Genomic DNA, 24,328 nt, shown 5'->3' with positions numbered 1-24,328 from the left:
AATCAAGGCTTATGTTTTTGAGGTTTTTATGGACATAACCAATGATGACATTTTCCATGCTTAATTATACAAACTTATAATAGTTTTTGTTTTTCTTGCTTTTCAATAAAGATTGAGTGTTTGAGAAGTGAGAGGAAGAGAATTCAAACCTGAACTAAAATAAAATTCAATTTTAGGAAATAAGAAATGTTAAGGCCTAAGTCAGATCCTTCTAAGTCTATTCATGATCTTGATTCTTTCCAGATAAAGGGGTCTCTATAGAATCTGGCATAAGACTGTAAATGAAGGAGCACTGGTATCTGTTTTCTCTATCTTTAAGGATGAGGAGGAAAAATGGTAGACAGAAATTTCTTCCTAAATGCTATTAGGATCAAACAATATCTAGGCACTAGATGATGATTCTAAAGTGCCGTAGAATTTGGGGAACTTATATACCTTTTGAGAAATTCAGGGACAGGAAAATATGCTTGATGGCCACAAGGAAATGGGAGTGTTCAAACTACACTGACAGGCTTGGGAAAGGAACCATAGCCAGAGGCTAGGATGTAAGGGAATAGACTACTTATAATGGACATTAAAAGGATGGTCTCTGCCTAGGGGTTGATTTTCTAGGGAAGGATCTCTGATACAATGGAGGAGACTATTATCATTATTATTATTCCTGTTGACTCCTTAGGAGCATAGGGCCGCAACCATCTCACGCCAGGGGACTCTGTTCTGGGCAACTTCCCCCAGCTGGGCCCATGTCATTCCGACTGTTTTTGTTTCATTTTCAGCAGATCTTCCCCAGGTCTGTTTTGGTCTTCCGACTTTCCTCCTCCCTGAAGGGTTCCAGCACAATGCTTGTCTGGCTATGTTGTCTTCCGGTTTTCGTAGCGTATGTCCTATCCATCTCCACTTACGTTTCTTTATGTCCTGATTAATGGGATACTGGATTGTTCTTTCCCAGAGACTAGCATTGGAGATCTTTTCAGGTCATCTGATGTTCAAGATGTAGCGTAGACATCTATTAACAAAGACCTGGAGTTTGTTGGTGTAAGTGCTCGTCACTCTCCAGCTTTCTGATCCATATAGGAGGACGGCCTTTACATTGGTGTTGAAGATTCGGAGCTTAGTGACGAGGGACAGTGCTTTGGAGATCCAGACAGACCGCAGGGTGTTAAATGCCTGTCTGGCTTTGTTGATTCGGTTTCTGATGTCCTCATCTGCTCCGCCATCCTTACTGAGTATGCTACCCAAATAGGTGAAGTGGTCCGTCTCCTTGATGTTTTCTCCCTGTAGTTGGATTGGCAGGTCCTGTGTGCTGTAGACTGTGATCACCTCGGTCTTCTTCTTGTTGATCTTCAGACCTGTCTTCTCCGCTTCTTCAGAGAGACGTGCAAGTTTGGCTTGTGCATCCTGCTGCTTGTGAGAAAGGAGGCAGATGTCATCTGCGAAGTCAAGGTCCTCAAACTGCTTGGTATGAGTCCATTGGATGCCCGTGTTGTTGTCCTTGGTAATTCTTCTCATGGTCCAATCTATGACCATCGAGAAGATAAGGGGCGAAAGCATGCAGCCTTGCTTCACTCCGGTCTTCACTGTGAAGGGAGCCGTCAGCTTCCCATTATGGATGACCTGGCAGGTAAAGTCTTCGTATAACCGCTGCATGATGTTGATGAGCTTCGGGGGAATCCCGTCATGCTGCATCAATCTCCAGATGATGTTCCTGTCTACGCTGTCAAATGCCTTCTCGAAATCCACGAAAGTCATGTAGAGGGGGGACTGCCATTCGATGGACTGTTCGATGATGATTCTTAGGGGGACGATATGGTCGGTGCACGATCTGTGCTGACGAAACCCTGCTTGTTCTATTCTCAGCTTCTTGTCCAAGGCCTCCTTCAGTCTTTCTAAGATGACTCTGGTCAGGATTTTGCTGGGAGCGGATAGAAGCATGATTCCTCTCCAGTTGCTGCATTGGGATAGGTCACCTTTCTTGGGTAGCTTCACCAGGTAGCCTAGTTTCCAGTCTGTCGGGACTTGTTCCTGTTCCCAGATCTTCTGCAAGAGGGGTTGTAGCATCTCCGCTGACATTTCTGGGTCTGCCTTGAGTGCCTCAGGGGGGATGCCGTCTGGACCTGCAGCCTTACCATTTTTCATGGTCTTGATGGCTTTGATGATCTCAACTTTGGTAGGTGGGCCCGTATTCACCTGAAGCAGTTCGGTGGCTGGTGGTATGTCCGGAACAGTTGGTGGAGGCGGTCGGTTCAGGATTTCTTCGAAATGCTCTGCCCATCGGGCTCTCTGCCCTGCATCGCTTGTTATTGTCTTGCCAGTCTTGTCCTTCACTGGCTTGCTAGGGTTGTTATTCTTTCCCGATAGAGTTCTTGTTATTTCGTATAGCCTCTTCATGTTCCCCTGCCCAGCTGCTGTTTCTGCTTCTTTGGTCATATTGTGAATGAACCGTCTCTTGTCATATCTTGCGCTCTTCTTGACTTGATGGTTAATTTCCCAGTACTGCGTTTGAAGTTCTTTCTCCTGTTGATCTTGGCACTGGCTGATCTTCTGTTTCAAATCTCTTCTCTGTTGTATCTTGGCCCATGTCTCTTGTGTTAACCATTCCTTGCGCTTTCTCTCTCTCTTTCTCAGGACTTCTGCGCAGGTGGTCTTCCAGGTCTGCTAGAGTTTGGTCCAGTGGTTTTTAACTGTCTCTCCCGTGAGTCCTGTCAAGGCTGCGAACCTGTTCTTGATTTCACAATTGAATGCTTCTTTTTCCTCTCTGGTCTTTAGATCTTGCACTTTGAACTTATGGTGTAATCTGCCTGAAAGGTCGTTGAATGATTTCAACTTTGTTCTAAAAGTTGCCACCAGGAGTTGGTGGTCCGAGGCCACATCTGCATCACATCTTGCTCTAACATCTAGAAGGCTTCTTCTCCACTTGCGGGAAACTGTGATGTGATCTATCTGATTTTCCGTCCTTCCATCAGGCGAAGTCCAGATTGACTTATGAATTTTCTTGTGTGGGAATATAGTACCCCCAATAACAAGATCGTTGAAGGCGCAGAAATCCGTAAAGAGCTCTCCATTTTCGTTACAGGTGCCTACTCCATGCTTTCCCATGATGAATTCCTTGGCGGAGTTATGGAGGAGACTACTAAGACAAAAAGAATACTTAGCATTTTCTTAGCCCCACCTAACTGGGATTTTCATTTACCTTAGGGTCTATTATTTAGCCTGAAACTGGCAGAATCTGTGAACTCCCAAGGGGGGAACTCTCCTGGGACAAAAGGGCAAACAGGGTATCTATCAATCTTTCAATCTAGCTAAACTTGGGTTTGCTAGATCCCAAATGAACACAGATTTGGGGTCCCCCAGATTACAGGTTAACACTCAGCTCCCAGGGCCACAGGGCATGCCTGAGCTACTGCTCAGCTCCTGGGAGCCTGGGGGTCAGTGAGGGGTGGGGAAGAGGGGACAAGCCATATTCAGGGCTGAGCTGAGCTCACCTGCTCTCAGACCAGCTGTTCTCAGCCCCTCCATCAGTGGAAAGAGGCTAGAATAGCTCACCCCTTGCATTTGGGGGTGGGACTAGCCTCTTAGCTGGCCAAACCAGGGGCCTGAGCATGACCACTGAGAGGCCTCCACATGCCATTTGGCATGTGTACTATATGTTTGCCATCATGGCCCTAGAGTATGGTCAAATCCTGTAAGGAATTTGACTACAAAGAAGGATTCAGGGTAAATTAGAAAAGTTCTTCTTAATTACACTATGAATAAGATACCAGAGGTTGCAGTCAAAAGTGGGATAATTCAACTCCCAAAACTAATGTGATGTTGGGGATAAATTGTGAGATAAAGCTTTCAGGAATAAAAAGATTGATAATAACATTGTTCTCTTTTGTGTTCAAATAAGAGTTGTAATTGTGTGCTGAATTTACTATAAATTATACTATATTTAATTTGCTATAAATGTATACAAAATTAAATTTATTATAAATTGTGCTATATTTAAGGAAAGAGATGCAAAATTAAATTGGAGAAGAGATGACTCTAGGGAATGTTAGGTATCATCAATTATTTGGAAGGCTTTCTTGTTAAATAGGGATTAGACTTGGGTTTTTTGGCCTCAAAAGACAGAACCAAGAGTAGTTTTTGCAAATTTAAGTTTGATGCAAGAGAAAACTTCCTTAAAAATCAGTTATGTAAAAGTGGAATGGGCTGCCTCAGGAGTATGTAGATTCCAAATCATTGAAAGTCTCTAAGCAAAGGTTGGGTGGCTACTTGTCAGGTAAACTCTAGAGGGGATTTTGGGTGGTGTAGGTTAGATAAGGTTAGAACTAAAGACTAAAATCCTGAATTCTGGTGATAGTTAAGAATTAGTATTAAATTATACTTAGCTCTTCCATAAAGCCTGCTATTTACAATTACCAACAGATTATTTTCTATCTCTTCCTATTTTAGAAAAGTTATATTTTTAATAAAAAACAAAAGAAAGTGTCTCGAAAATGAATGATTCTAAATTTGAGTCTCAGGCAAAATATTTATTTTATTGGGTAGAGTCTGTAGACCATAAGAACACATAAACCATAATATATAAAACCATCTGGTAATGGGGTAATTGCAGATAAAATTGCATAATGAATACCACTACTACTATTTCTACTAACTAGTTATTATTTTTATAATACTTTAAGATTTTCCTACCACTTTACAAATATTATCTCATTTTGTCTTCACAGCAAACCTGGGGAATAGATGCTATAATACTGAACTTGCTGCCCCAAGTAATAAAATGATGATAGTCATACCATAATGGGCTAGAATTTATACTTCTGTTATCGTATCCTTGATAGAAAGTTTTCTGAGAGAATATTAAAATTAATATCTATGCTGAGGATTAAGGATTAAATAATTTATATGATATAGGCTAATGGTTCTTGATATATACAGTATTAGTATACCAGCCAAAATAGGGGAAGTACTGGGCAGTTACAGATTAGAAATGGAATACATCTTTATGATCAGATGATGGTGAATTAAAAGAAAAAATGCTGGGAATGGATATTTGGAAGGACTGTATTTAATAGAAAAACAGATGCTGTTTCATATTTAAAGTCCTACCAGAGCCTAATTCTGCTCATAAGTACCCCTGTTCATAGTGATAAATTAGATAAATGAGATAAATCTTAGATAAATAAGTATCCCTGTTCACAGTCTAAGATCTTAAAGAGAAATCTCTTAGAGATGGGCTATAACAGAGGTACATAATCAATAAAGAGTTATCTATGACTGATAGAAGATACTCACAAAGCATTATGTCTTGATTAGCCAGTCATTCTTGGGTCCTTGTTTGCTGAAGTTGTAACTGTAAAACTTGGGAGGAAAAACACACCAACTGAAGAAGGACGTTCTCCAGTATGAACTTTATCTAGACCATAGGGCTGGTCAAGACCTCCGGTAGTTTCGCAATGGTTTACGATATACTGACAGTCTGGATAAGAACTTTCCTGGGATGATGTAGAGATAAGAACAACCTGGGACAATGTTGAGATAAGAACATCCTGGAGACTGATTAAGCCGGCCAAAATTCCAACTCCTATCCCTTCCCCCATTCCAGTTACTTTAAAAGAACCCTGCTTGCGGCTCCCGGGTGGAATGCTACTTTGCAGCTTCCCCTGGTGCACCAACTCAATAAACAGACCTCCTTGTGAATTGCAGTGTCGGTCTCAGTTTGTTGGGTGGGCTCACAGAGAACGGACCCTAACACAACTTTTTATCTGAGTTTTTCACCCTATTTCCACATTCACTTCTCAATATCTTGTAGTTTGGCTTTTCATCTCATCACTCTAATGGAACTGCTGTTCTCAAATTATCAATGATTTTTTGATTGCAAAATCCAATGGGCTTTTCTTGGTATCTCGGAAACCATTGACAGAGGGCGTTGACCAATCTTTCCTCCTAGACATTCTTTCTTTGGGATTTTGATTACATGATACTGAAAGGCTTTTGTAAGAATAAAATCAGTGCAACTAGGACAAGACATTAAGCTGTTGCTTGGGGGTTAGGGGGAATTTATTTATACCAAGAGAACTCAGTAAGATTACAGATCCATTTAGAATATTTGAATATTTTAGTATCACATATAGAAAAATAATACAAACAAGTAAAATGGTCAAAGATTATGAGCAAAGAGTTCTCAAAAGAACACGTTTGTTGGCTATCTATACTTTTACAAGGGCAGCTAGGTGGTGTAGTAAATAGTTTTCAGGCCTGAAATCAGGAAAGTTTGGCCTCAGACATTTGCTAACTGTATGACCCTGACTAAATCCCCATTTGACTGAGTTTTCTCATATGTAAAATGAAGGAAATGGCAAACCACTACTCCAGTATCTCCACCAAGAAAACCCCAAATGGGGTGATAGAGGGTTGGACATGACCCAAAAACAGTTTAACAACAATATTTTTACAGATAAGTTGATTTATATTACATTCTGGGCAAATATTTGGTATAATAGAGTGAAAAGCAATGCAAAGGAAGGATGGTCTTGAAAAAAAAAGTCTTATACTTCTCTTTAAGACTACATTAAGGGGGCAGCTGGGTAGCTCAGTGGAGTGAGAGTCAGGCCTAGAGACAGGAGGTCCTAGGTTCAAACCCGGCCTCAGCCACTTCCCAGCTGTGTGACCCTGGGCAAGTCACTTGACCCCCATTGCCCACCCTTACCAATCTTCCACCTATGAGACAATACACCAAAGTACAAGCGTTTAAAAAAAAAAAAGACTACATTAAGCTCCCTTATTGACTGAAAAAAGAGAGACTAAATTCAGAAAATTGAAGTTTTTATTATTGCTATATGTGCTTTCCACTGCTGTTACTGCTTCTGTGCCAGGCTATAGTTTATAGTATATAGTCTATAGTATACCAACTGACAATATCTCAGTTTCTTCTTTCATTGATCTATTTCCAAGTGTTCTCCACAATGCTTCTTCTTTTCTAATTCCTGGATTTCCTCTCATGAACTCATTTTTTTAATATACACTGCTACCTTATCCCTTTCCCTTACCAATCCATGGCTTTAGGCTTCAGGTGGAATCTCCTTATTCTAATACCAGCTCTACTACAGGATCAACCCTAGTTGTTGCTTTGAGGCTACTTTAATTATGTAAAACTGAATTAAAATGGGATACCTACCCACTAACCACCTGTAATACTGTGCTGACCCTCAGAGGTTCCTGTATATACCTTAAGGGCAAACCAGGACATTCAGTGCTGTCATCTTCTGCCAGCTCCATTATCAGACTGGGCTCCCATTGTTAGACTTAAAAATCAGTCTGACAGACTATTGAACTAATTCTAGCCTGGGCAAGCTACCCCCAGCCCCCAATGTTTCCCAGTACAGTCTTCCTTATCTCCCCCTATGATAATCCTAAAACTGAAGCTATCTTATCTGATGAATATTTACCTTCTTGAGGAATATTTGCTGATGTTTATCTCCTTAACAATATGTGCCTACTTATTGAATATTTTCCAAATGCTTCCTGACCCCTGACCCTGAAACCCCCCTTGCCAAAAGCTTCTTGACCCCTGACCCTGAAACCCCCCTCCCCAGATGCTTCCTGACCACCTGTCCCTGACACCACCTTGATAATTATGTAATGTACCAACCCCTTTCCCCAAACATTTCTATATAAACTCTTGGCTGAGAATTCTAGTGACCCTAGCTATTATTGCTAGTAAAGAATGAGCCTCTTCTTGCATATTGCATTGTCAGTGTGATTCTTCCTCTGGCCACGATCGAACCTGGGTTAGGTATTAACATTTGGATACAACACCATGAGACCATTTCCAAAGAGAACTGAGTTTCACTACTAGCTTAAAAATGCCAGTTTGATCCACCCTGGCATCTGGCCTGGATCTACCTTTTGTAGGGCTAGAATCACCAACTTCTAGCTGGACACTTTAATTCTAGTTTTAGTACCAGATCTATGTTCTTCCTGGTACCTCTAGCTCCTCCCTCATGACCAGGTTCCCAAATTCCTCCTTCCATGATGTCAGGCGTCAAATGACAATCTAGAACCTTCTAATCATCTGCCTCCCTTAACAGGTCTTTTCTTATCTAATGATATTCCTCTTGATACATTTCTCAATCCCATTTCCTTTACCTAGGCCCTAAGTCTCATCCTTCTCAATACTACTTATTCAGTGTTCCACTCTAGCTATGTTTGACCCTTCTCTTGTACATTTTAGAATCTTTGACTGCTCCTATCTACAGAATCAAATCTAAACTTTTTTAGTTTTTAAAGGACTTCATGACCTGACTTCTTAGCTTTCCAATCTTCTTATACTTTTTTCACCATCCACATATTTTGTGGTCCACTGATACTAGATTCCTTGATACACTTCAAATAAGATATTCCATTTTTGTGACTGCATTTTTGCTAGCTGTCCTCCATATCTGGAATTGCCTCCCTCCTCACCTCTCTTTCTTGACTTCCTTTAGATTTCAACTAAAATTCCATCTTTGAAAGAAACTTTCCTGACCCCTTTATTGCTTTTACCTTTCATTTTAGATTATCTCAAAAATACCCTGAATATATTTTGCTTGTACATAGTTGTTTACAATCCTCCATCTATTAGATTTAGAGCTTCTTTAGGTTAGTAATTTGTATTCTCAGTGGTTAGTGAAATATCTGGCATATAGTAGCAACCTAATAAGTACTTTTTGACTTTATTTGATTAAAAGCTATAAGAACATATCATTAACTAATAAATGAGGAACATATATCCAAAGAAACCCAAGGTATTTTCGGCAGCATCCAGAGAAAAAATTCAAGCTTTCAATAATCTTATAACAATAATAATCTAATAATAAGAGAAACAGCATTGAAACAACTCTGAGGTATCACTTAAGATCACCTAAGATACCCCTTGGGTTAGTTAAAATGACAGAAAAGGAAGATAAAGAATGGTTTAAAGATTTATGAAGGGAGTAGTTTCAGAAAAACCTATGAAGACATCTATGACCTGATACAGAATGAGGGGAGCAGAACTAGGAAAAAATGTGCACAGTAACAGTAGTTTTATAATGAAAATTAACTTGGAAAGAATAACTTTGATCAGTGTGATATAAAATGCAGATTGAAGTATATTTTTCCATTCTTATTTTTTCTTGCCTCCCTCCCAGAACATGACTACTAAAGAAATGTGTTTTGCATGACTAATGCAAATATAAATGGATATTATATTTCTTGCTTTCTCAATGGGTAGTAAAGGAGGAAGAGAGAGGGAGAGAATTTTGGACTGAAAATTAAAATAAAATAAAATCTGGAAAGACTTTTATGAAATGATGTCGTATGATGTGGGCAGTCCAGGAAAACAATTAATGCAGTAACAACAGTGCCTTCTTCATTAGAATGCTTTGAGTGTGAGTAGCTTTTTCCTTCTACCTCATCCCTCATTTTCATCAACAACACTTTACAATGCTTGTAGAGTCCTTAAAAAATGCTTTTTGACCTGTTGTCTCTCTTCCCTTGGTTTTGATAATATCATATTCCTCTAGTTCTTTTTCTTCCTCCTGTTCTTAAATGTAGGTATTACTAGATATTCTGTCCTTAGCTCTATTCCCTCTACTCTGCATACTGTCTTATAACAACTCTGTATGTAAGAAAGTATATGCAGAATAGATTAGAGTTAATTGAGCAAACTCTAAAACCTTGCTGACAGGGTTTGCTATAAATCAATTATCTAATCTAAACTGGGCCTTTTCAGGTTGAAGGGAATTATTTTACTCGTATCTAATTGATTGTCAGTCTTACCACAGAAGCTATTTGAAAACTTCTCATGTATTTTCTTTTTTTCACTATAAATGTTCATTTTTCCCAATTACATGCACAAAAATATTTAATTTTCTTTTTTCTTTTTGAGTTCCAAATTCTTTGTGCTCTCTCCCTCCTCATCCCTCACTCCCAAGCCATCAAACAATTTGATGTTATATATATGCATTCATTCAAAGCACATTTCTACATTAGACATGTCGTGAGAGAAAACACAGATGAAAAGTGTGATTTAATCCGAATTCAGACTCTGTCAGTTTTTTTTTATGGAAGTAGATATTTCATTTTTCATCATAAGACTTTTGGAACTGCCTGGGATCATAGTATTGTTGAGAATAGCTAAATCATTTACAAATGATCATTGTACAATATTGTTGTTAATTGGGTACAGTGTTCACCTGGTTCTGCTCATTTCATTTTGCTTTAATTCATGTATGTCTTCTGATTTTTCTTTCTTTCTGTTTTTTTTTCCAATTTATAAACCTTTATTAAGTTCCTATTATGTGCCAGGTAGGCAGCTAGGCAGCATAGTGGAAAGAACAGTGTGCTTGAAATCAGGAAGATTCATCTTCTCTTTGTTCAGTCATTCCTCAGTTGATGAGTGTTCTCTGTTTCCAATTCTTTGCCACCACAAATATTGATGCTATTTGTTTGTACATTATAGTCTCTTATACTCTTTATTTTTTGTGTTTGTGATACAGACCTAGTAGTAGTCTTGCTAGGTCAAATGATATGCATAGTTTTGCAGCTCTTTGGGCCTAATTCCAAATTCTTCTCCAGAACAGTTGAAGCCTCTCCACAGGGGTGCATTAGTGTCTCATTTTTTCCACATTCCTTCCAAAATTAGTAATTTTCCTTTTCTGTAATATTAGCCATTCTGATAGGTATGGGGTGGTACCTCAGAGTTCTTTTAATTTGCATTTCTCTAATCAAAAGTGGTTTAGAACATTTTTTCATATGACTACTGAAATAAGTGAGTTATTTCACTATTATAGATGATAAATTGATAAAGTGCTGTTCTCTGTCTGTGTCAGGCTGATAGGCTGGAATGGTAGGCCGCAGACCTGAATCTGTGACACAATGCAATCTGACTGTTCTTTTTTTTTTTTTAAATAACTAAAAGGGCTTATTTAAAAGATTTTCACACAGGTAAAGAAAGGAGGGTCAAAGAGAAGTTCCTTAAATCTAAATTTCTCTTATCTCCTCCCTCCAGTTCTATAAGATCCTCACGGATCTTCTGATTTTGATGCTATCAGACACCCTACTCAGTCTGTCTGTTCCCCAAATTCGCTATCTAGCTTTCCTGACTATTGACACTCAAAAATATTCTTTGTAGGAAGTTTATAGTTCAGGTCGCTTTGATAGGGTGAGAGTAGATGTCAAAGTCACCCTGCAGGCCTCAGCCAAAAGGCTGCAGGTTTCCTTGATGACTGACAGGTATATTCTTTTCAGGTTGGCTTCTTCTCAGTAACTCAGATATAATTCAAAAACTTGAACTAAAGAACATATGAGGCAAGAACAGATGGAAATCTGGTTGATATATCTCTATTTGGAGAATAGATAGCTGATCAGAGGGACCTCAACTGCAGGGTCAAATGTCTTCCCACAGAAATTGGAAGTGATCTCTTCAAGCTCCTCAGAGACAGAAACCAAAGAGAGACTCTCTAGGAGTCTAGTCCTCTTTATATATCTTCCTGATCCTCCTTGGAACCTTTCCCTTGCATTCTGTTCCATTCGTGAGCCAACCTGATTGTAAAAGCAAGCCTCTATTTTTTGCAAAACTAATAATACCCCCTTTTCACAGAGAGAAAAAATTCCTAGTAGTTTTTTATCTTTTGTGAATCAAAACACTTACCTTGATTCCTTTGTTACCCACTTATTCTACAATCTAACCCCCAAAATAATAAACCATTTGCTCTATCTAAGCTACACCTATTTTAACTTGCCTAATCTAGGGACTTCAACAAAGGAAAGAAAGGATAAGGATAAGGGGTTTACAAAAGTCATTACAAAGTTCCAACTCAACGCAACATTTACAACTCAAAACAAACTAGAAATATGAATATAACCTATCAATACTATAAAATACAACCAAATCAAAAAGCTAAACATTCCAATAAACTCTTCAAAACTAATTTGCTATCAAAACTCATAATGCTAAGCTAATACAAAAACAATCTTATCTAAAAAAATATAAAAATGTAAAAATCTAGTAGAAAAATAGATAAACTTACAATAAAATTCAATGGAGCATATGATTTCACAAAAGCAATACAATCTGACTAAAAAAACTTATGCAAAATGCATTCTAAAAAAATCTTATCTAAACAATTCAAAACAGTCTTTCTATTCTATATGCTATTACTGATACATTTAATCAAACTTCCTACATTGAATTGTAAACTAAGCATCAGATCTTATAAATCTAACTATGTACATCCTTTTTACATATTCTATATACATATAACTACAACCATTTACATATTATTCAGCTCACATATACATGTATACATTACACTTATGCACCTTTTATGTTACAAGTACTTATATAATTTACAGATCTATTTACACATGTGTATGTACTATGTAATCCATTCACTGTATGTTTCTACACTAACCTCTACTACAATTCCTATCTGTTCCCTGATATTATTCAAATAGAATATCCCCAAAAGACCTTCTATAGATAACATCTTATGGATCTAATACTAACTATGTAACTATTTTCTCAATTCTTTTCTGAAGACATCCATTTATCTACATGGAGTCTTCAAAACATAGATATTATACAGTTTGTGGAACATGTAACCTAAATGTGTGCTTATTGCATGCAGAATACTTACTCCAGACTTCAGATTTCCTCTTCACATGTTGTTTGATGGCTCTCTTCTTTCTATAATGTTGCATGCCTATGACAGTGTGTTTGTGTTTTATGATGCAGTTTATCTTACAGATCTCTAGTCCTTGTCTGTTCCTCTTCTGTACACAATACTTACAGTCTCTGCTGTCCTGTCAGCTGCAGGTTATCTACCTCCTTCTGGTCTCTCCAGCTGTTAAATCTTGCTTTCCAGCTTTTCCTCTGGGTTGCTTTTTTAAACTCCTCTTCCACTGGATTGTCCCCTCTGTCTGAACTTTTTGACTGACTAATCTCTCTCTTTCTCAATTCTCTTCTATTTAGCTGTTGTCTAATTCTTCTTCTCCTATTCCTCCATCTAAATTTATCTTTCCTATCTCTGTTTTTCCTTCATTATCATTACTATCTGTTATAGGTAATTTATAATTGATAGATAAGTATATGTAGTGAGTAGGAAAAGGCAAACCAGCCTAGCTGACTTAGAACATTCTAAGCCCAGAATGTAAAAAGAGTTTGGTTCAGAGAGTTGTTGTCAGTTTTCCTGCTTTGGAAGAGAGGTGAGAAGCTGCTGTACAACTAGATTTTGGATTATTTGGGATCTCTATAGAGGAGGTGAATCTACAATCAAGATAAAGAGGAAGATCTAGGTAGAGTTAGGATCTCTCCTGTAGTTGGTGAACAGCTATAGGAAGTCCTATGCTCTCTAGCCCTTGTGGATTATCTTGCTGAGACCAGAAGTATTCTTGAGTCTAACCATCACATGAAAGTCATCAAGGACCTTTGTGTGAGATTACCAAACCCCTATCCCACTTAGCTGAGTCAGCTGCTGTCTGTCTGTTAGATTAGCTTAGGACAAGCCGACCCAACTGCCACCATTCTCTAGTAATTGGTTCCCTCAGAGGTTAGACACCCCTCTCCCTCCAATCCCCATCTTACCAAACCAATAAACTTAACTTTGTTTGACTTCCTTTTCATCCTCTCTCCCACCATCAAGAATCCACAGAGAGTATCCCTGGCTGTTGTGAAAGTTTCAGTTATTGTTATTTCTCCCAAACTGTTTTTCATTCCCCACAAGTGTTGTTTGTTTCCCTTTTCCCAGTGGAGTTTATGTCCCTTTGTGTATTAAGCTCCTTCCCTGTGTTATATTCATATCCTGGGAAATGATGGATGCTACCTTGAATGACAGGGAAGGCAGTAGGAAGATATGGAATGTTCACAGGTGCTGTGAGCCAGGGGAAAGCATTGGCTGGCCTGGCAGTATAAATTCCCCTGACAACCACTTGAAGGTGTCTTTTGGTCTTGGGTCTTTGGGCTCTTTAGGTCTTTGGGTCTCTTGGTCTTTCTAGCTCTTTAGGACTCTAAGTCTCTGAGTGGTGAAGGGAGGCAGGAAGGTCTATGAAGAAGAGGATAGAAATCTAAATATTTCCTGAAGACTGTGAGAGCTAGTGCATCACCACACACTGATAGTGATCAGTTGAGAGAATAAAGCTGAGAGAATAAGATCACCAACACAGCTGCATCAACAGCCATCCCTATTCTCTGGCTTGGCTGTGGCCAGGCTGGGCCAGAGGGATAGTGGAGAATAAAGCTCCAGCTTCTACTAAATCAATAACCTCCAGTCCTGATTGTCAACTAGTTATAGATATATTAGATTGACACGGTCTCCAATCCCCATTCCTTGTTCTGTTTATCCTTTCCCTGATTATAGATTATAGATAAAGAGAGTTTAACCTTCCTGGGTGGTCTTTATATCACGACCCTTGGAGAGGGAGTCAATGCAGTCAGATATCAAACTTGATCCAAGGCAAATCAAAAGCCCTATTCATCCAACCCCAGGTTGGACCTGAAAGGGTTACCCATCCACCTAACCTTTCAGGGTCCTCCCTGGGCATCTGTTAGCGAAAAGGGGAAATTATAACAATTATCAAGGGTGTGGTGATCAGGGTTGGTGTTCCCTCATCATCTGCAACTAGGGGGAATACATAGATATATTCATATCACTGTATATCTCCCTAGGCCCTTTTTTGTTATAATACCTGTCAGTTGTCAGTTGTGAGTTGCCATTGCCATTCCCCATTCAGTTACTGTTTTTTCATATCTTTTTTTTTTTTTAAACCCTTGTACTTCGGTGTATTGTCTCATAGGTGGAAGAGTGGTAAGGGTGGGCAATGGGGGTCAAGTGACTTGCCCAGGGTCACACAGCTGGGAAGTGGCTGAGGCCGGGTTTGAACCTAGGACCTCCCGTCTCTAGGCCTGGCTCTCACTCCACTGAGCTACCCAGCTGCCCCTCACTGTTTTTTCATATCTTGACTGTGACTATAACTTTGATCATGACTGTGAGCATTAGCAATTTTCATGTGGGAACAATGGATCCAAGGCTCTTTCTCTAAGATTTTTATAGCTGAAGGAGTTGTTAAAAGAACTCTAAAAGGCCCATTCCACCTTTCCTGTGTAGCTGATGTTTTATTAAAGTTTCTTATGACTATTAAGTCCCCTGGCTTGATATTATGCTAAGAGAAGTCTAAAGGCCCAGCTTGTTGCAATAATCCCATATCATGAAGCTCTTTTATCCTGTCTTGTAATGCTGTTATTTTATATTTTATCTAGGGGTAATTACAGAGCTGACATCATAGTTAAATTTGCTGCCCAAAGAGCTCCAGCTTACGTCATGAGTCTCTCAGTCATTGAGAAAGCAGATTTAATCAAAGCTTATAATGTCTCTGAGGTTCAGACATGGAAGGATAAATTTGCAGCAAAGGAAGTGAATGGCATATGGCTGTCAGACACAGGGTTATTTTACCATATTTGCAATTTTATTCACGATAAAGGACATTTTGGTAACCAAGCATTAGTGGATACGGTAAAATGAAATTGAATTTCCCCGGGAATAACATGGTCTTCTAATTTGCAGGCTGTCTTAAGAGCCACCAACTCTTCTCCTTGGGCATTAATGTTACTAGGCAAAGATACATACCACAAAGTGTCATTCCCTGTCACTACAATAGCTCCAGTGTACCTAATTCCATTGTGTAAGTAAGATGATCCACAGGTAAACAATTCTGGTCAGGATTCTGAATTGGAACATCTTTTAAATCTGACCTAGGGAGTTCAGGCTTCTGGTCTAAGATGGTGGCAGAATAAAAAGCAGCTAAGCAGTTAACCTCTCCTAACCCACATACAAAGGACTCCTAAAGAGTACATAAAAACAAACCCAGACAAATGAAGGGACCCCACAACAGGGCGCAGGATTGAAGGTACGTGGGATTGGGGCATTTCCATGCTATAAGGGGGAGAAATAGCTCTCACTAAAATGCGAGCTGAGCAACCCCCTCCCTCCTACACCTCCTACAGGGCCAAAGGCAGGACACAAGAGATAGGGAAAGTTGGGGGCATTCATTATATTCTTGGCAACTACCTGGTATCACCAGGGCCTGCTCCTGAGAACAGCAAGACTTAAGACCCCAAGAGGCTAAAGAACATGTGGTCTTTGAGCACAGACCTTCAGTGCAGGTGTGTAAGCAGGTGCAGACGCAGGCACAGACCTTGGGTGGGGACCCAGTGGAGAGGGGTGCATGACTGTGGAATTAGCACCTGAGACTGCTAAAGTAGCTTCAGGCAGAGGAGCAAGCAAGGGGACCACCAGGAGGCTTGACCCTGAGAACAACTAGACTTGAGACCTCAGGCGCCTAGAGAGTATAGCCTGACTGTGGCTGCAAGGATAAAGCTGAGAGGGTGCACGGCTCTCTTACTCAGGCAAAATCTGCTCCACATCTCCATAGGCAGAGAGCATGTCTGTCTCACCCAGACTTCTGATTGATAAAGAAATAATAATAATGGCAAGCCAGTACAAGAAGTGCAAAAGAGAAAAATCAAGAAGAAATCTTTAACACTTGACAACTTTTACACAGAAAAAATCCAGACAACAGAACAAACAGCAGAGGAGAAAAAACAAGTAATCACATCCAAATCTTCCCCCAGAAAATGAAAATTGATCACAAGCTCTTGAAGAGTTCAAATCTGAGATCATGAGAAAGATGGAAGAGAATTGGAGAGAGAAGTAGGACATAGCTCAAAAGGAAATTAACTGTTTAAAAGACAGAAACTCCCAATTGGAAACCAAAATTAAACAGCTAAAAAACAGTATAGACCAAACCGAAAAGGAAAATAATAAGATTATAACAGAAAATCAGTCTCTAAAGACCAGAATTGCGCAAGTAGAAGCAAATGATCTCTCAAGACAGCAAGAACAAATAAAACAAAGTCAAAAGACTGATAAAATAGAAGGAAACATGAAATATCTCAATGAGAAAGTGACAGATCAAGAAAACAGGTCTAGAAGAGACAATTTGAGAATCATTGGTCTTCCTGAAAAAGCAGAAATTAATAGAAATTTGGACTCCATACTAAAAGAAATTATTCAGCAAAATTGCCCTGAAGTTCTACAACAAGAGGGCAATATAGACATTGAAAGGATCCATAGATCACCCTCTACATGTAAACCTAAAAAGACAACCCCCAGGAATTTAATAGCCAAATTCAAGAGCTTCCAAGTAAAAGAAAAAAAATATTACAAGAAACCAGAAAGAGACAATTCAGATATCAAGGAACACCAATCAGGATCACACAGGATGTGGCAGCCTCCATGCTAAAAGACCTCAAGGCTTGGAATATGATATTCAGAAAGGCAAGAGAACTGGGTCTATAATCAAGGATCACCTACCCAACAAAACTGACTATATACTTCAAGGGGAAAGTATGGGCATTCAATGAGATAGAAAATTTCCAAGTATTTGCACAGAAAAGACAAAGACTAAATGGAAAGTTTGATATCCAAACACAAAAACCAAGAGAAATATGAAAAGGTAAATAACAAACGGAGGGGAAAGAAAGAAAACTCTTATTTTTAAATTTACGTCTTTAAGGGCATTAATAAGATGAAATTATTTGTATTACTATATGGAGAAATGTTATGTATAATTTTCAAAAACTGTATTCACTATTATAGTAATTAGAAGAATTATTCATAGGGAGAGGTTGGAGTACTAAATGGTCTAAGATGAAATGGGTCAAGGAAAAAAAAGGGGGGGGGTGAATAGTAAATGACACCAAGAGAAACTTGAATGAATAAGAAAAATAGAATATTCTATACCACAAAAAGAGAGCATGGGAAGGGGAGGGAATGAATGCTATTATAAGAAGGAGAATATCAAGGGAAATAATGAAAAAAAATCACGAAGGAAGGTGGCCTAGCAGTACCAGATATTAAACTCTACTATAAAGCAGCAGTCATCAAAACAATATGGCATTGGCTGAGAGACAGAAGGGAGGATCAGTAGAATAGACTTGGGGTAAGTGATGTCAGCAAGACAGTGTATGATAAACCCAAAGAGCCCAACTTTTGGGACAAAAATGCACTATTTGACAAAAACTGTTGGGAAAATTGGTAAACAATATGGGAGAGATTAGGTTTAGATCAACATCTCACACCCTACCCCAAGATAAATTCAGAATGGGTGAATGACTTGAATATAAAGAAGGAAACTATAAGTAAATTAAGTGAACACAGAATAGTATACTTGACAGATCTCTGAGAAAGGGAACTTTTAAGCAAGAGTTAGAAAAAATTACAAAATTTCAAATAAATAATTTTGATTATATTAAATTAAAAGTTTGTGTACAAACAAAAATAATGCAACCAAAATCAGAAGGGAAACAACAAACTGGGAAAAAATCCTTATAAAACTCTGACAGAGGTCTAATTACTCAAATACACAAGGAGTTACATCAATTGTATAAAAAAATCAAACGATTCCCCAATTGATAAATGGGCAAGGGACATGAATAGGCAAATTTCAGATAAAGAAATCAAAAGTATCAATAAGCACATGAGAAAGTGTTCTAAATCTCTAATAATTAGAGAAATTCAAGTCAAAACAACTCTGAGGTACCACTTCACACCTAGCAGATTGGCTAAAATGATAGCAGGGGGAGACTAATAAATGTTGGAGGGGATGTGTCAAAATTGGGACATCAATGCATTGCTGGTGGAGTTGTGAACTGATCCAACCATTCTGGCTGGTAATTTGGAACTATGCTCAAAGGGCTATANGGAAAAAATCTTCATAACAAAAAACTCTGACAGGGGTCTAATTACTCAAATATATAAGGAGTTAAATTAATCGTATAAAAAATAAAGCCATTCCCTAATTGAAAAATGAGCAAGGGACATGAACAGGCAATTTTCAGATAGAGAAATCAAAAGTATCAACAAGCACATGAGAAAGTGTTCTAAATCTCTAATAATTAGAGAAATGCAAATCAAAACAACTCTGAGATATCACCTCACACCTAGCAGACTGGCTAAAATGATAGAAGGGGGGAGTAATGGATGTTGGAGGGGGTGTGGTCAGATTGGGATATTAATGCATTGTTGGTGGAGTTGTGAACTGATCCAACCATTCTGGATGGCAATTTGGAACTATGCTTAAAGGGCTATAAAAGAATGACTACCCTTTGATCCAGCCATACCATTGTTGGGTTTGTATCCCAAAAAGATTATAGATAAACAGACTTGTACAAAAATATTTATAGCCTCACTTTTTGTGGTGGCAAAAAACTGGAAAAGAAGGGTGTGCCCTTCAATTGGGGAATAGCTGAACAAATTGTGGTATATGTTGGTGATGGAATATTATTGTGCACAAAGGAATAATGAACTGGAGAAATTCCATGTGAACTGGAAAGACCTCCAGGATGGATGCAGAGTGAAAGGAGCAGAATGAAGAGAACATTGTAGGAGACTTCCGGTTAAGATGGCGGCAGAGTAAGAAGCAGCTGCTTGATCTCTCCTAACTGAAACATACAGGACTCCTCAAGGGGACATAAAAACGGATCCAGACGAACGAAGGGACCCCACAACAGAGCGCAGCATTGAAGGTACGTGGAATAAGGGCATTTCCACACTATAAAGGTGTGAAATAGCTCTCACTAAAATGGGAGAGGAAGAAGCCCCTGCCCCACCCCCACACCACGTACAGCGCCAACGCACAAGAGTTAAAGCATGTTTAGGGCATCCATTAAGTCATTGGCAGCTCCAGGGCCTGTTCCTGAGAGCAGCAAGACTTAGGACCCCAAGAGGCTAAAGAACGCACATGGACTTTCCTGAGCATCTGCGTGGATAAAGGCATTGCCCTAGGCATGGACAAAGATCTCTAGCTCAGGCTTGGACCTCGAGTGGGAACCCTGTGCAGATGGGAGCATGGCTGTGGAAGCAGCGCCCTGAGATTGCTGAAGGAGCCTTGGGCAGAGGGGCAGACCAGGGACAACCAGGAGGCTCAACCCTGAGAACAATGAGACCTGAGACCTCGGGAGCCTAGAAAGCACAGACAGACCCTGAGTGTGAGGATAAAGCTGAGAAGGCACTGGGCTAACAACAATGGCAAGCCAAAATCGAGAAACCCAGAAGAGAAAGATTATCAAGAAGAACTCTGTAACACTCAACAACTTTTACACAGAGAAAATCCAGAAAACAGAGGAGAACAAACAAGTAATCATATCCAAACCTTCCCAAAATAATGAAAACTGATAAAAAGCTATTGAAGAGTTCAAATCTGAGATGATGAGAAAGATGGAAGAGATCTGGCAAGAAAATAACAGTTTAAAAGGCAGAATTTCACAATTGGAAAGTGAAGCTCAGAAATCAAATTAACTCATAAGCAAATTGAACACCAGAAATGACCAGATCGAAAAGGAAAACCAAAAGATTATAGCCGAAAACCAGTCCCTAAAGGCTAGAATTGAGCAATTAGAAGTCAATGATCTCTCAAGACAGGAAGAACAAATAAAACAAAGTCAAAAGACTGATAAAATAGAAGGAAACATGAAATAGCTCAATGAGAAAGTGACAGATCAAGAAAAGTGGTCGAGAAGAGACAATTTGAGAATCACTGGTCTTCCTGAAAAAGTAGAAATTAATAGAAACTTGGACTCCATACTAAAAGAAATTATTCAGCAAAATTGCCCTGAAGTTCTACGACAAGAGGGCAATACAGACATTGAAAGGATCCATAGATCACCCTCTACTCTAGACCCAGAAAGGGCAACACCCAGGAATATAATAGCCAAATTCAATAGCTTCCAAGTAAAAGAAAAAATCTTACAAGAAGCCAGAAAGAGACAATTCAAATATCAAGGAACACCAATCAGGATCACACAGGATCTGGCAGCCTCCACACTAAAAGACTGATAGGCTTGGAATATGATATTCAGAAAGGCAAGTGAGCTGGGCCTTCAACCATGGATCAACTACCCATCAAAACTGACTATATACTTCAAGGGGAAAGTATGGGCATTGAATAACATAGAAGATTTCCAAGTATTTGCACAGAAGAGACCAGGAATAAATGGAAAGTTTGATATCCAACCACAAAAATCAAGAGAAACATTAAAAGGTAAATAAGAAACAGAGGGGAAAGAAAGAAAACTCATAATTTTTTAAATTTGCCTCTTTAAGGGCTTCAATAAGATCTAATTATCTGTATTCTTATGTGGAGAAATGCTATGTATAATTCTCTATAGTGAACTCTATTCACTATTATAGTATTCACTATTATGTCAATCAGAAAAATAATTCATAGGGAGAGGACAAAATACTAAATGGTCTAAGATGCCTTGGGGGATGGGAAAGAGGGGGGGTGAATAGTAGGGGACACCAAGAGAAACTTGAGTGAATAAGAAAAATAGGATATTCTATTACACACAAAGAGGGCATGGGAAAGGGAGGGGACAAATACTATTATAAGAAGGAGAGGAAGAGAGCATTAAGAGGTAATATTTAAACCTTTCTCTCAGGGTAATCAACCTGGAGAGGGAAGAGTAGCTATATTATCCATTGGGATATAAAACTCTATCTAACCCTACTGAGAAAGTCAGAAGGGATAAACCAAGGGGATCAGGGGAGTGGGGAGGTCAAAAAAGGGAGGGGAGAAGAAGGGGGAAGGAATTCACTAGCTTTAAAAATAAAAAGAGGGGAATAATAATGGAGGGGGTAGAAAGGGAAGTTAATCAAGGGAGGGGATAAGGAATACTGGCTCAAAGCAAACAACTGGTTTAAAAGAAAATAGTTCTTTAAAACATTGTCATGGTTAAGATGGTGGTAGAGTAAAAAGCAGCTGCTTGACTTCTCCTAACCCATGCATATAGGACTCCTCAAGAAGACATAAAAACAAATCCAGAGGAAAGAGGGGACCCCACAACAGGGCGCAGCATCGGAGGTATGTGGAAACGGGGCATTTCCATGCTATAAAGGGGTGAAACAGCTTCCACAAAAACACGAGCGGAGCAACCCCTCCCCCACCCCACACTACCTACCGCGCCAAAGCCAGCACACGGGAGTCGGAGCAGGTTTGGGGTACCCATTGGGTCATTGGCAGTTCACCAGGGCTTGTTCCTGGGAGCAACAAGACTTGGGACCCCCTGGGAGGCTGAGGAACTCGTGGACTCTGAGCGCAGACGCTGAGCCCAGACCCTGAGCCCAGGCGCAGGCAAAGGGGCTGACACAGGCGTCGGTCGAGGCACTGATTAAAGTGCGAACTGGGGTACAGACGAGGGGCTGATCCTGAGTGCAGGAGCGGACCTTGAGTGGGGATCCAGTGCAGAGAGGTGCTTGACTGTGGAAGCAGCTCCCTGAGACTGTAAAAGGAGCTTCAGGCAAAAGAACGAGCAAGGAGACCACCAGGAGGCTTGACCCAAAACAACTATACCTGAGACCTCAGGAATCTCTAAAGAGCCACAAACAGATCCTGGGCACGAGCATAAAGCTGAGAGGGAACTCAGCTTAATGTGGCAAGCCATCAGGAAAACCAGAAGAGAAAGATGAAGAAGAAAAAACCTTTAACACTTGACAACTTTTACACAGAAAAAATCCAGACAACAGAGGAAACAACTGAGGAGAAGAAACAATCCAAACATTTCCAAAACAATGAAAACGGGTCACAAGGTCTTGAAGAGTTTAGATCTGAGATCATGAGAAAGATGGAAGAGATCTGGCAAGAAAGTAACAGTTTAAAAGGCAGAATTTCACAATAGGAAAGTGAGGCAAGTAAATCAAAGACCAGAAATGACCAGATTGAAAAGGAAAACCAAAAGATTGTAGCTGAAAACCAGTCTCTAAAGGGTAGAATTGAGCAATTAGAAAAAGATGTTCCCAAATCAAAAGAATTAATAAGCAAATTGGAGACCAAAATCAAACAGCTGGAAAACAGGTCAGACCAAACTGAAAAGGAAAATCAAAAGCTTATAGCAGAAAACTAGTCTCTAAAGACAAGAATTGGGCAAGTAGAAGCCAATGATCTATCAAGATAGCAAGATCAAATAAAACAAAGTCAAAAGACAGATAAAATAGAAGGAAACATAAAATATCTCAATGAGAAACTGATAGATCAAGAAAACTGGTCTAGAAGAGACAACCTGAAAATCATTGGTCTTCCTGAAAAACCAGAAATTAATAGAAATTTGGACTCCATACTAAAAGAAATTATTCAGCAAAATTGCCCTGAAGTTCTACAACAAGAGGGCAATATAGACATTGAAAAGATCCATAGATCACCCTCTACACTAGACAATGAGAAGACAACCCCCAGGAATATAATAGCTAAATTCAAGAGCTTCCAACTAAAAGAAAAAAAATATTACAAGAAGCCAGAAAGAGACAATTCAGATATCAAGGAGCACCAATCAGGATTACACAGGATCTGGCAGCCTCCACATTAAAAGACTGCAAGGCTTGGAATATGATATTCAGAAAGGCAAGAGAACTGGGTTTACAACCAAGGATCACCTACCCATCAAAACTGACTATATTCTTCCAGGGGAAAGTTTGGGCATTCAACAAGATAGAAAATTTCCAAGCATTTGCACAGAAAAGACCAGGACTAAATGGAAAGTTCAATATCCAACCACAAAAATCAAGAGAAACATTAAAAGGTAAATAAGAAACAGAAGGGAAAGTAAGAAAACTCATATTTTTTAAATTTGCCTCTTTAAGGGCTTCAATAAGATCTAATTTTTGGTACTCCTATGTGGGAAATATTATGTATAATTCTCTGTAGTGAACTCTGTTCACCATTATAGCATTCACTATTATAATAATTAGAAGAATTATTCATAGGGAGAGGTTGGAATACCAAATGGTCTAAGATAATATGGGTGGGAAGGAAAAAGGGGGATGAATAGTAGAGGACACCAAGAGAATCTTGAAGGAATAAGAAAAATAGGATATTCTATTACACACAAAGAGGGCATGGGAAAGAGAAGGGATGAATACTATAATAAGAAGGAGAGGAAGAGAGCATTAAGAGGTAATATTTACAACTTACTCTCAGTGTAATTAACCCTGAGAGGGAAGAATAGTTATATCCATTGGGATATAAAACTCTATCTAACCCCAATTGGAAATTAAACAATATGATTCTCCAAAACCAATTTGTCAAAGAAGAAATCATAGAAACAATCAACAATTTCATTGAAGAGAATAACAATGATGAGACATTCTATCAAACTCTGTGGGATGCAGCCAAAGCAGTACTGAGGGGGAAATTTATAACCTTGAGTGCATATATTAACAAATTAAGGAGGCCAGAGATTAATGAATTGGGCATGCAACTCAAAAAA

At 39.1% G+C, this 24,328-nt stretch overlaps 1 protein-coding gene across 1 annotated transcript in view; it reads right to left on the bottom strand.

The window, feature by feature from the left end:
• Window positions 1-5,588, bottom strand: part of MYOCD (myocardin) — a 116,080-nt gene extending 110,492 nt beyond the window's left edge. The window contains exon 1 of the mRNA XM_044675180.1: window positions 5,369-5,588. Coding sequence (XP_044531115.1) covers window positions 5,369-5,588 — 220 coding nt within the window. The remainder of the gene's footprint in view (window positions 1-5,368) is intronic.
• Between the last annotated feature and the right edge of the window lie 18,740 nt (window positions 5,589-24,328).

Source organism: Gracilinanus agilis, chromosome 4 (assembly GCF_016433145.1).
Source record: "Gracilinanus agilis isolate LMUSP501 chromosome 4, AgileGrace, whole genome shotgun sequence".
Classification (NCBI taxonomy): domain Eukaryota; kingdom Metazoa; phylum Chordata; class Mammalia; order Didelphimorphia; family Didelphidae; genus Gracilinanus; species Gracilinanus agilis.
This window is presented reverse-complemented; position numbering and strand designations above follow the sequence as displayed.